Raw genomic sequence first — 14,115 nt, 5'->3', positions numbered from 1 at the left:
GGTTCAAGTTTCAAGATAATTGGTGGAAACTTGTGCAATAACTGAGAACTTAAATTGGTTTCAAGACAAGGTTAGGGTTTAAAGTTAGGCTCTCAAATGAGGTTTTCAAGACGTGGCTACGATTAAGAAGTCAAATGAGGGTTTCGCGCTTGAAAAATCTCTGTAAGTACAGTAACAAAGTACTTGCACTTCCTACGAGTGCAAACAAGCAGCGATACTTTCACTGCAGCCTGGTGTCTGTCGACATGTGACAGTTGGCCTTTAGCGTCTGTGTTATTCTTGCCTTCATCGGGCTCATTAGCTCCAGTCGGCCCCGCTGCTGAATTATTAAGATGTGCCGAGCGTGATGCATGGCTCGCTTCTCACGCCGCCTCTCATAAAAACGTCTCGTAAAAAATAATACCCGCAAGAAGGCAGAGTGCAGGCTGGAGAGGAGCGTTTTTAGATAATATGGAGGGTTTTACGCTGAGCACAGCTACGCTGAAGGGGGATAAATCCAGACAAATGCCTTTGATAGGATACGAAGAAACACTGTAAAATTATTTTGGCTCTCAGTAGAGTGCCCATCGCCACCAAGGACGAAATATCTTAATTTGGATGGAACACCTTCGTTATATGCCTGAAAGTTGTCGTTAAGATGACAGATTAGTGTGTTAAAATGGCTGGAATCCTGACAAAAAAATGAAGAAAGTATGCAGCAAAACAATCTAACATTCTATAGTGGAGGCTCTTTGGCAAAGTCTGTCATTGGTAAAACATTAATATCGAAGGTAAATTTATTATTTGAGGGGGGAAAAAAGGCCAAAAGGATGCTCTTATTAAAATAAAGGTTGCCATTTAAAAATGTATTAATTCATCAGAAATTGCGCAACAAAAATCATGTACAAAATTATACCAACTTTTTACTTCTAATTGTGTTACAAAAAAAGTTTTAAAAATGAATAAAACAAATCAGCCTTCATTATACTAGTGCTGCAACTAACAATTATTTCAATATCGATTATTCTGTAGATTATTTTTGTTGATTAATCAATAAATTGGATTTTTAAAAAAAATCTATTTTCATCTCTTTATTCAAAAACATAACTTGAGTTAAAATTGACAGTGCAGAAAATGTACAAACATAAATTCATTTTTATCCACTTAGTGGTTTACTATGTTAGAAAATAGGCAAACATTTTGTTTTCCCAAAAGTAAAATCAAATGTCTTACTGTCTGAATACAGTTCAATTCTATTTAAATTTCAATATCAAAACATTTACTCTTTTGCATGCTTTTTGCATTTTCTAGAGGTGTGATTTTTACTTAATTTACTTAACTTGCAATTAATTTAAATTAAATCATTTTGAAACTTTTCTTTTTCTCAACTGTACCTACTGGCTTTGAATATTATTTGAATGTACTCTCTCTCATTTCCAATAAGCACCTGGGCCTGCTAGCTACTGCATTCTAACGTTAGTCGTGACAATCGACGACGGTGTAAAGTTTGGATTACGTAGTCCTTTCATATTGGGAACTTTGTGAAAATTGCCATCTCTGGTTTGAGACCTCAAACATCTTGAGTGCTTTCCTTGAGAACGCTGACTTGTGTTAAAGGTCTTAACTGCCAAGAGCGTGGCAAATTTTTCCGCCTCGCAGCATGCCGCACAGTGTCGCCATGCCATTTATGCGTGACGGCGTGAGCCCATCAAGTCATCACACCTCCGCCGACAACAGGCCGATAATCTACCCCTCCACCCTCGCCGAAATGTTTCATTGCAGTTTCCACAGAAATCATGCCATTAAAGCGGCATTAGAAAAAAAGGCCTCCAGCCCCATGAAGATGCGAGTGTAGATGCAATTTGACTGTCGTCCGTTTGTGCTTGGCTATGAAATATGGATGCCCTGATACTGTTCTATTTTTAACGTCAGCTCTGGATACCGGCGCTGCCAGGAGAAGATCACAGCGCAAGGAGAGGATTGAGGGGGGGGTTGGTTGAGGAAAGACGAGGGAGCGAGTGGGGGAGAGTGCTATGCATATGTCTTGTTGCTATGGCAACTCTTGGCTTGGGGCTGACAACTAACTGTCTTTTAAGTACCTTCAAACAGCTCCGTAGATCTGAATTGTTACCACCTTCTTTGCAAAAAGTCCAACCTCGTAAACATCTCGTTATCTTTGTTTTCGTCGGTGTGCTGGAAGTGCTGGTGGGTTAACGTGACTTGCTCCATGTTGAACCATGACAACAAATACAGAGGGTCTTCCAGACATTTCGAGGTTAAAAAAAAATGTTGCGCAATAAACTAGTTCAGTCAGCTGGAAACATATTTCTTGTTTTTCATTGCACAAAACATGAGAAGTACCTTTGGTATTGCTTGTCTTTGTTGTCCTTTTGTGAGTTGTTGGCAAACCAAACCAGCTGTTTTTTAATGGACATAAAAAATAAAAGGAAATAAATATTGCCCTTTAATACACAGTAATTCTTTTTGTATTTAAACTCGTTAGTTCTTTTATGTCAGACAGTGTGTTAAAGATCGAGATAAAATAACTAACGAGCTTAACTATAAATAAGAATAAACTTTATTCAGTAATTATTCTTGTAATTAAATGATAAATGTAGGATTTTTGGGGGGGCATTATGCAGTTGCACAATGCCTATATATATTTGCGTAAAAAGTGGTTCAACGATTAATCGACTGTTAATGAATGATCAAATGAATCAGATGAAAAAAATACATTTTAAAAATCATAACTGCAAGTAAACTTTTCTGGATCATTTTTAAAAAAATTTTTTATTAGAATCTGCCATGTTTTTTTTTTTCTCCTATACATTACATTTCCATAGTAATATAACGCATGTCGTAATAGTAATATTTACAAATTAACAACAGAAAAATGGTATCCTTTTCTCCAGTTTGAAACATTAAAGCAATTCACTTTGAGCTGCAAGAGGCTTATAGAAGACTCCTTTTGGCTTCCCTTTGTCTTCCCTTCCTTGTATGATACGCAATGTCGGATAACACACATGAGCATCTGAGGTCCTCCTCAGGGGAGTTTGGAGTACTTTTTAATTAGCAATATTGTGTTGATCGCACTTTTGATTGCGCGCCGCAACGCCAACAAACACAACACAGGTTACTGTCATCAGCATCTGAGGATAATTGAAATGTGCGGCTGGCATGCCTCCTCGCCGACCCTTGCCGAAGAAGGGCTAATTAGGCCTCCACGCGCACGCACACACACACACACCGCAGTCACTTTGATCCACACACACGTGCACACAAAGATGCCAGCCAGCTGTTAGACGGCTTCAACAACCCAGCTGCCTAAGAGACACACTCACATCTCCATTTCGTTTCTCACCAACTGACCCTACGGCGCAAAAAAATGAATTCTGACATTAACGTCAAATTGTTGAACCCTCCTGTTACGTCAATTAGGGAGGAAAAGAAAAGCTTGATCGTGGGCATGTGGGAAGGAAACAAAGTGGCAAAAATCTAACTATGGAAGCTTATTTAACATTTTTAGAAGCGACCGTCGCGTCGATATTTCAGGTCAACGCATTAAAAATTATTTTACATGATTAAACAACTATACCACATCACAAAATATGCATGTGAGGTGCAGGTGTTTTTCTTCTTCGCTTGGGATTGCCATCCTTGCATTCTAAAGTGTATTATCTGTGACTTTGAATGTGTGTGGCTTTAAAAGGCTTTAAAATATTAGGTCAAAAAAAAAAAAAGTGATACAAGTCAAATACTCTTGATTTCAAACCTGCAGGTCACTTTGACCCAGAAGGGTCGGCTTAGGTTAATTTAAGTCGCTACAAATGAAAAAAAAAAAAAAGTCAAAATGTTCAATACAAGAAAAAAAATCTTCTGTTCTAAATGTTAGTAAATAAAAATTTCTGACAAATCGACTGCCCAAAAGTTTACGATTCCCCTAAATAAATGGTCTTGATACAATTCCTTCTATCCCGCAGCTCTCCTCTACGCCACCATCTTCGGTAACGTGACCACCATCTTCCAGCAGATGTACGCCAACACCAATCGATACCATGAGATGCTCAACAGCGTGCGGGACTTCCTCAAGCTCTACCAGGTGCCCAAGGGCTTGAGCGAACGGGTGATGGACTATATCGCGTCCACCTGGTCCATGTCGCGGGGCATCGACACCGAAAAGGTACGCGGCCGTGCCGCCGTGCGTCACTGCCGCTACTGGTGCGACTTTATCTTTAAGCTTGAACGCATACTGCTGCTGCTATCCATGTTTTTGGGGGGAGTGAAAGCACGGACTATACTCTTTGAAGAGAAGAAAGACATAATGCCGCATTCCTGAAAAATGGATATTTCTGACTTCTGAGAAATTTGGATTGGGTGGTTTCTATGATTTAAAGCCACCCCATAAAAAATGTACACTGTATTTGTCTGCGCCCACGAGGATGCCACGAGGCTCTAAAAATGGCACCTAATCCGTCGGTGACATTTATCTTCAAAGAGATTAGTTTGAAAGGCAGAGCACCAATTTGAACAATGCGCCCGGCAGGTGTTTGCTGTCCTGTCGCGCAATTTAGTGTTGTTGTTATTGGAAGGCAAGATAATCTGCTTTTGTGTGCTGTGAAAATTACACACAATGGATAACATCGTTTTGAAAAATCAATATTATAGCTCAGCTGTTAAAATATCGTTGATTTTTTTTTTTTTTTTTTTTTTTTTTTTTAACCATTCAGGTGCTACAGATTTGTCCAAAAGACATGCGGGCGGACATCTGCGTCCATCTCAACCGGAAGGTGTTCAAAGAGCACCCGGCCTTCAGACTGGCCAGCGACGGTTGTCTGCGGGCGCTAGCCATGGAATTCCAGACCATTCACTGCGCACCCGGTGACCTCATCTACCACGCAGGCGAGAGCGTGGACAGCCTCTGCTTCGTCGTGTCTGGGTCACTCGAAGTCATCCAAGATGACGAGGTCGTGGCCATCCTAGGTGAGTTTGGCTTTTTAAAAGTCGACATATTTTTGGGAAATTGAAAATTCACTTTTTCAGGTGGGACATTTTCACTGCGGGGTGTACTCACTTTTGTTGCCAGCGTACAATTTAGACATTTAGGGCTGCTGTTTTACACAATGTGCACTATTTTACATTTCAGCAAAGAGTCATTTCTTACGTGCTATTGCATGAAAAGACGTGAGGGGCGTTCACACTTTAGTGAGATGCTGTATTTCTGAAAACGAGACTGCACGGGAGCTGTTTTGAATTTTGTCAGCTTGTGATGTCAAAACTAGGCTAATGCCAGTAGACGGGGTCAGGCTGAGTCCATAAAAACAGCACAAGCCATTTAGTCGCGTTTCCAGAACTTTGTTCCTTTTTTTCTTTCTGCCTACCAGCATCTTTTTAAATGTTCCCAACTGTTTTGAAAGGCCAGCAGCTTGTTGTTTTCTGAGTCATAAACTCGCACTTTAGTCGGGTATACTCAGCACACATGGTTGGCGGCGGTTTGAAGACACTTTATACTTTTGTTCTCGATGCTTGTGGTGTAGTTCGGATCGCCACCAATTGTCGAAATGAAACCGTGTCCGTGGATTCGCACACGGGTCGTGTGATTACGTTGCTCTAGTGATGAAGCGCTGCCTCTATGAGTGAAAAAAAGGATGCTTTTACGGGGGGGCTCGTGTACACTTTTTAAGACTCAGGGTCACACACAGCATGAGAGAGGACGCTATTATTAAAAGAGGGTAAAAAGTCTGATGTCATTTCCCCCTTGGCGTTATGGATGAAAGCATGTCACAGATATGTTAGTAAGACACATGGGAATTGTTCTGAATTGCGTGGAAAATGCATCACGTCAGCTTACGACTTCATCAATTATTTCACCGCGTGATTGATTTAGCGTATACGGTACGTGGATCAGTGCAAACCGTCCTACCGTTGTATGTTTCCAATAATCCTTTCTCGAGGTCTTTCTTGAAAAAGTCAATACGCTGTCAGGCCGATACAGCGGACCCCGCGGGTCCAGCCTCCAGTGATAAACAAGTTACTACCGTGGATCAAAATCTCATTAGGCTAATGGTGCCGCAGAACGCACACAGCAGAGGATAATGAAGCCCCCGCAAGGATGTGGGCAAGATCACCTCCCTAGATGCCGTCCAGAGTCAGACTCAGCCTGCCAACCTTATGGGGAGGAGAGAAAAAAAAAAAAAAAAAAAAAAAAAAAGACCTCCTGTTTGGCTGCTTAGTCATGCAGGATTGCACACTCCCTCTGTTGCGCTTTGTATTGAGATGGATATTTATTGGAAATGTTGTGGGACAGATTTGAGAGGAGACAGGCAGAGAAAAGAGAGGACAGAAAACAATATTAGCACAACAATGGTATAAGAACGATAACAATTAGTAAGTTAGTGGGAGGGACGTGACAAGGAAGAAATAGGACAGGACAGGACAAAATTGGATAGGACAAAGCAGGCGGGCAGGATGGGGCAGCATATTCATATTTTCACAAATCGATACGAATGGTCAGTCCCCATTTTGTCTTTTATTTGCAGGCAATATTAACCAATTTAAAGTGGTGAAAATGGCTTGAAAACAAATGCATTTGCGCTCTTTAACGCAACTTATGACTAAGAAGTGTTGCAAATGTCTCCTCGTTATGTGAAAGCTGTGTGTTGCCATTTAACATCTGAATGGTTTTTAGACGATAACGAATGAACATAGTAAGTTTAGCTGCATTGCAGTTGGCTTGTTTTGTTGAAATCGATGGCTGTGATGCCTCGTTGCAGAAGAACGCTCATAAGCCATAGTCATATTAATATGCATATTAATACAGTAGCTGCCTCCAATGGGGTTCTTTGGCTCATTGTTGTAGTTGTTGCATCGCTCATGCTTAAAACTTTTAAGAAGGCATATTTGAAAATAAAGTAGCATCCGTGTTTGCGTTTGTGACGTCTTGCAAAGATTTTTGACTGCCGCTGGCTCAGCATAATAAATGAAAAAAATTGCAATCAAAGTTTTTTTTTTTTTTGGGTTGGTGTTGTGTTGATGATGTGAGTGCGCAATGTTATATGATAGCGATATAAGTAAAATACAACTTGAATGAAACAATGTCACAAGAACTCAAGCAATCTGGCATATTTTTGATTTCCTAAAAAGTTGTCATATTTATTAAAGATCTCGCCCGACAGTGCCGATATGAAAACAAATGCATTACAATTAATGCTACATCCTACCAGGAAGGAATGTGACAGAGTTGCTAATGGTACAGAACATAATGACACATAGCAGGACAGGACAAGACGGGGTTGCGCTAGACAGTGGTACTGATCCAGTGAGCGCTACCGGCATGTGTTGGAATTGGCTAGACAGAGCCAAACGCTCCTCGAAAGAATTTGAGTGCGAATAAGAGGACAGCCCGGGAGCATAATCCTGCTGGCTGCGTAAAGCAATTAGACAGTGGCTCCCGCACCGAGTGACTAAATCCCTTAAGCATGTTTCTAGGGAGACAAAATACCCGGCTTTAACGTCTTTCTCCTTTTACGGCGCAGGCAAGGGAGACGTCTTTGGGGACGTCTTCTGGAAGGAGGTGACGCTGGCGCAGGCCTGCGCCAACGTGCGCGCTCTGACGTACTGCGACCTCCATGTCATCAAGCGCGACGCCCTGCAGAAGGTGCTCGAGTTCTACACGGCCTTCTCCAATCACTTCTCCCGCAATCTGCTGCTCACTTACAACCTGCGCAAGAGGGTGAGTGACATTGCCGACGCGCACAGAAACGCGACCCATCCGTAACAAATCCCGCGGGATCACGAGTCGTCCACGCAGCCAGACGAGTTCCGCCGCATGCAGACAGACGGTAAATTGGCTCCATATATTAACGCCGCCCCGTCCTCGCTATCCTTCAAGTCTGAATTGAACAAGCACAGTTGTGACCAATCATTACCTCATTCATATTAAGGTCACCCTGCCCAAGAGAGAGCGAGGCTGAGATTGAATTGCCGACCTATGAAGAGGCAATCTCATCTGCGGCACTGAAATAACGGTTGGCCAGCAGCAGGCTGGGGGGTTGGGATTTTTTTTTTTTTTTTTTTTTTGCGCTAGGCGCCCTGCTGGGAAATCCTGAGGTGGATTGAATAACTGCTCACCGAGGTTGTATTGGCCACTGATGAAATCCCGAGCCCCATACGCTTGTTCGTCAAGTGAGATTTGACAAGAAAAATGGATGGTGTTTACTGCTTTTGGATGATTTGGTTTCATGTTCAGCATCATGTTGTCACACACACAGAAACCTTCAGATTTGTCAAAATGTTGGAATTGTGCCCTTGCTTTCCGTTCTTGCAGGCAAATGCCCTCAAGGAAAACACGGTGCAAGACATGGGCTGATTATTGAGGTTTGAGGTTTTACCGTGGTTTTAAAAAGTCAACGTTTCAATAATTGCTAATGCTAGCTGTCACTGGTAAGGGTGAGGGGACTTCTGAGCACGACACAATATGATTGGCTGCATGCAAGTCGCCTCTTTGAAGATAATTACCTCAAATGAAAAACATTTTCTCTTCTCAGCAAGCAAAGAGGGGAGGTGTGAGCAGTTACGCAACTTAGAGGAGGGAGCGAGCAGAATGAAACACCCTTTTGCTCTGATTAGGAATAAAAAATGGTGCCGGCGGGTCCTAGCTAGCCCCAAGGGCAACATGAGTAGCCTACGCTTTTATTCTAAAAATAGTTCACCAGTGAAGGACCACTGTGAATTACTAAGAAAAATTAAAACAGACTTTTAATATTTATTTATTTTAACATAACATGGTACACATTAAGCAATGCTGTTATTATTGACCCAAATATTTCAGAAAAGGTCATTTTAGAGCTGTAATTTTAATCCTGTGATATTCCGATATTCTTGCTCAAGGTTATATCATACCGTCAGAATCTAATATCGATCCATGGCTAGCCTGGCGTTCTTATTAGCATGACAATAACTCTCATTTCAGATGTCACAAACATGTACCTGAGACATTTGGGAACAGTTTTTTTTAAACTAATGTCTTCCAGTGTTGCTGCTGCTGAGAAGTCACTGCCTGAATATATTTTGTACATCGCAGCTGACTCTAAAAATGACTTTGTCATGCATCTAATTATCTGAAATACAGATGCTGCGTGGCGGTGCGTGAATCCTGTCGAAAAGAGTCAGGAGAATAAATGCAGACAAACATCACTCCTCCGACGCAGGAACTTTCCTTGTTTTGTGTCTGTGACGAAAATGATGTCAAATCATTAGCGCGCTAAAATCTCTTTTAGATGGTCTTCAGAAAAATCAGTGATGTCAAACGAGAGGAAGAGGAGCGGCAGAGGCGGAAAAACGAGGCGCCTCTGAACTTGCCACCCGACCACCCGGTGCGCAAACTCTTCCAGCGCTTCCGGCAGCAGCGGGAGGCTCGTACGGCCACGGACAAGCCCAGCGAAGACAACGACGTGGAGAAGGGACCGAACTATGTAGACGTCCCGAAGACCTCCATCATCACCACCACCAGCATCGTGACGGTGACAGAAAGCCCGGCGACGCCTTCGTCGTCGGCGTCGTCGCACACGCCCCCCCCCAGCTGCGCTCCTTCGGACAAAGTGAAGCTACAGGTGCCGCCTCCCGCCTCTTTGGTGGGCGGTCGCGCCGCCGAGCCGGGCAAAGTCAAAGGCTGGGGGCGCTTCAAGGAATCCATGGCAAAGCCGGACAACTGGAAAACGGTGTCCAAATCGGAATCCATGGAGACGCTGCCAGAGCGGACCAAGGGTCACGAGTCGCAGTTATCCCTGAAGAAGACGGACTCGTGCGACAGCGGCATCACCAAAAGCGACCTGCGTCTCGACAAAGTCAGCGACTTCCGCTTGACGCCACAGGACCGCAGTCCCGTGCAGCCGCCCGAAACACGACGCCCTTTCTACCCCATCCCCGAGCAGACCCTCCAGGCTTCGCTTCAAGAACTCAAGCTGGAGCTCAAGGACGACCTGAAGAGCCTCAACGTTCGAATGTCGGGCCTGGAGGCGCAGCTCGCCGAAGCCCTGCAGCTCCTGAAAGCCAGGACGCCCACCGCGGGTTCCCCGCAAGCTATTTTTGACATTTCCAGACCCGCCTCGCCAGAAGCCGACAAGGAGGACATCTTCTCTTGAGCACTAGTGGGACATTTTACTCTGAACCCAGCTGCAATCCGGTAATGGCTCCATTATTACGGGGATAGCTGAGGCTGCACCGGCGTGGGGTCGCCTTTTAGATTAGGCATCAGGGCGTAGTCTTTTAAAGACGCGCAGGCCTCCATCGCAGGACCGCGAATGCAACGGCCGAGAGGCCAAGGCGGAACCTGGCACAGGTGAACCCCAACGGCCTTTATGTGTAGATACCAAGCACGGCGCTCGAAACCTTTGAGAGCTTCCAAGTCAAACGGCATGACCCAACGTTGTACGCTGTACGATTCCTTGCATGTCACATCAAGTATAAACCTTTTCACCGCGAGGTCACGTACTCACGGGTGGCAAAAGCGCAAGTTTTCCCGAGGTAAACTGGCAGAGTGATTGCGAAAACAGGGTAAATGGCTGGAATGAGAATTTTAGCGTTCTTCTCCACCGCTGCCTGTAGAAAAGATATTTTGTGAGGTCAGGAAGGGAGACAGAACACCGGATGTCATTTACAGCTGATAAGTTCATTCAAAACTAGATGTGGTGGAAACTCAAATGTAGTTCAAATGTTCTTTGAGGAACTGGATAATTAATTAACTAGCAGGCTAGCCATTTGGTTTTGTTAAATGACGTCCACAAACCTGATGATGGAGCTTTGGTTTCCAGTTCAGAATCTCTTTAGAATTGGCTACTAGGCAGTCTCACTCAAATTATCCTCCTGAACCACATTTTTTTAAAAGTAAAACTTAAAAAAGGCGTCTCTTCCAAAAGTATTGGAACAGCAACTTCAACTCGCTTTGTTTTTGTTGTATACTGAAGACATCTGCTTATGATCCGAAACACTCACCTCATCTGTGCTTGCATGGCTGCTTATGGAACGGGCTCACTCGTCTTTGTGGATGATGCAACTTGGTTGATAATTGCCACAGAATGAATTCTGAAGTCTGCAAGGTCATTCATTTTGTATGGCAATTTTGCTAATCAGGGGAAGCTTCGTCATGCAACTGGACAGTGAGCTGAAAGTGGAAGTTGTTAGACTGGCCAAGTCGGTCATCAGACCTTAACCCATCTTTTGTTCTGAGACCCAAATGTCTTTGATATACGACAAAAACAAAGGAATTAAGATTGCCCTCCCAATTCTTTTCAATGCGACTGTATTTGGTGCCGCAACCCCAAACAAACACATTGTCATCCTTTTTAGTTGAGCCAATCGTTACTCCGCCACCCAGAAGTACCACGGGGCCTATTGTTTACAAACATTACGAAAAGGCACTGCACGTGCCTCGACAGGTTTGATTAAGCGAGGTCGTTTGCGTTATAAGAGGACAGTGGAGAGTTACGCCCTCCCGGGTGATGTACACATTTTACGCCGGCAGCATTATGATGGTTATGAATTATCTAGTCGCAGGTTGGACGGCAACCAGCAGTTATTGTGATTAACAGTTTCGGTTCTAATCGTGTAGTGGGCGTTTGGATCCCATGTTGGTCGTCTCCCACTGAAACACAACGTACAGTACACGACTTCACATAGCATGAAAACCATGCATAACTAGACAGATTTCTATATTATTATATATCGTTTCTGCTATTAATCTTAGTGCAGGATCCAAATGTTCCAAGTTGGAAGGTTGTGCATTTTTTCGGGGAGGAACATCATATATTTATATTTTGTGCCACTGGTTTGCATGCAGGCTTTATTGTAAAAAAAAAAAAAAAAAAGTTCTCCCTGTGGGATAAGTTGCAATATTCCTGAGGTTAATACCAAATATGTTTGCAATGCAGTTGACCTCTTTTTTGGTGGCTTCTATTGTAACATTGGAGGGCAATAAATCAGGTTTAACAATCATTTCCGAAAAAGTAAAACCAAAAAAAAAACCCACAAATTTATTATGCGGCGAGTCATCTTAACACACTGTATTTTTTTTTTAATTCCCCAAAATATTCACAACCAGTGTACATGAAAATGCAAATTATTTTTTATGAGAATTTTATCATTAAAAATAAAAATGTCCCTGTAATGAATGGTATTTTATTCAGACAGTGACGGTCCACATAAATAAAAATCATGTCAACAAATAAACTCACGCGTGCTTTCTTTTTAAGTACCAATTTACATTTTATTTTTTATTTCAAGGCCAATAAAAGCGTAAAACAAACCAGAGACAGAACTAAAGAGCGGAAACACTTTTTCAACGTTTATGACCATTTTCATTCAATGATGTAAAGCCTGGAGTCTAACTGTAATTATGGATATAAAATGTATTACCATCAATCTGTAATTTACGGATTAATGTCAATGCATTATTCTTTTTTTTTGTATATATTATATTTTAGAGTTGCTGCTATAACACGGTCCACTCTGCACTCACTTTGTCCTTTTTCCGTGTCAAAGAAGAAGCGCCGTTCTTATATTATTCATTATATTCATATGGATAATTTATGTTTTTTACATGACTTGTCTTTTATCAGGAAAGGATGCAGCAAAGAGAAAAAAACACACACACACTTCCTCTTTTCCATCAAAAATTCAGCTGACTAAAAATAAAGAGCTGGCCTGTTGTCAGAGGCGGGAACTCATTTGTGGCCACATGGGGAAAATACCCTCAATAAATTGATAAATAAATCATTTAATTTATAATGCAGGAGCACATAAATGAGGAAATCTCTATTCGCCCTTTTCGAATTCTCATTTTTATAAAAGCTTTTAGTAGGCTTGTAACATTAATCCAGGACATACTGAATTGAATCATGTCTATATGAAATGAATTGATTACTTGTGGGTGTAAAGTGTGGATTAACGTGGCTAATCTCATTACGTAAAACCTCTGAATGTCACGCGACGACGCAAGTACACAACTCGCCAATTGGATTGCCGCTGACCTTTTTTATTCATTCACTTTGTATTTGCGTTTTTTTTATCTTACAAATTCACTAACTGGGTGAGATATTTTTGCACGTTTTCTGCTCTGTCAGTTTTTGAACAAAGGGATGGAAATTAAAAAAAATATATCTTATCCGATTAATCGATTACGCAACAATGTACCCTGCTGATTAATCGGTTATTAAAATAACACAGATCAACAGCAGATTTTAATCAGAGATGGCTTTGTGTCGCTAGTCTATTTTTGATGCTAATTTAAAAAAGAATGTCTGCTTTGTTCCTACCACATTGGATTTTTTTTTTAGATACTTTTTGTTTTTGAGTTTGATCTAAAAAAAAAAAAAAAAACTTGCACTACATGGATTTCTGTTTCTTATACCTGAGATGTTTCCAACTGTTTTGAATCGAACCCTTAACTCTTACATATTACCAAATATATTACGGCACATTATTATATTATTGTTATTATTGCTATTATTATTGTTATTATTGCTATTATTATTGCTATTATTATTATTATTATTATTATGAAATGTGCTGAACAAAAAAAATTAAACCAGACTAGAATCAGCGCAAAAAACACAGAGTGTCACAAAGTGTCGTTAACGACCCTTGACAAACTGGCAACTACCGATGAATAAATTGAAGCTCCTAAAGTAAAAGTGGAAGTCATCAGAAAAAAAACTATTTGTACTTGGTTACGCATCTGCTTCAGCTGGCCAATGACCCAAAGTGAATGACAGGATACATGCTGACTGCAGTCTGTGTTGAGCACAGCAGCCCTCGGTGTGACTCCCAAAGTGTAACTCAGCAGCTTTTCATTCTCCCCGACGATCTCCTTACCGGAGATAAAGCTCACACTTTGCTGCTCCTTTTAAGAGGATTGGACACTGATCCCCGGCTCAGTGTCGCAGACGCGATCATCCCCGACGGCGCGCATCAACTAATGGAAACTCAAAGGAACCACTCGTCCCTTTGGATTACAACAAAGCTTTTTTAACCAGCTCTTGACAGGACTTAACATTCATTTTGTTACACTGTCGAGTTCAAGTACAGATGACTGAGACGCCCCCCCCCCCTGAAAAAAAAGGGCATTCGCACCCACATTTTTAA

At 42.1% G+C, this 14,115-nt stretch overlaps 1 protein-coding gene across 2 annotated transcripts in view; it reads left to right on the top strand.

Annotated features, from left to right (window-relative positions):
* kcnh1a (potassium voltage-gated channel, subfamily H (eag-related), member 1a) overlaps nt 1-11,195 on the top strand; it is a 30,704-nt gene extending 19,509 nt beyond the window's left edge. For both annotated transcript variants that reach the window (XM_088304861.1, XM_088304862.1), the window contains 4 exons: nt 3,960-4,159; nt 4,707-4,959; nt 7,512-7,708; nt 9,255-11,195. In XM_088304861.1, the coding sequence (XP_088160987.1) occupies nt 3,960-4,159; nt 4,707-4,959; nt 7,512-7,708; nt 9,255-10,118 (1,514 nt within the window). In that variant the 3' untranslated portion in view covers nt 10,119-11,195. The remainder of the gene's footprint in view (nt 1-3,959; nt 4,160-4,706; nt 4,960-7,511; nt 7,709-9,254) is intronic.
* The last annotated feature ends 2,920 nt before the right edge of the window (nt 11,196-14,115 follow it).

Source organism: Idiotropiscis lumnitzeri, chromosome 9 (assembly GCF_059441095.1).
Source record: "Idiotropiscis lumnitzeri isolate Australia: NSW breed Sydney's pygmy pipehorse chromosome 9, RoL_Ilum_1.0, whole genome shotgun sequence".
In the NCBI taxonomy this organism is placed as follows: Eukaryota; Metazoa; Chordata; class Actinopteri; order Syngnathiformes; family Syngnathidae; genus Idiotropiscis; species Idiotropiscis lumnitzeri.
Note: the sequence above shows the minus strand (reverse complement) of the source record. Positions and strands in the feature narration are given on the sequence as shown.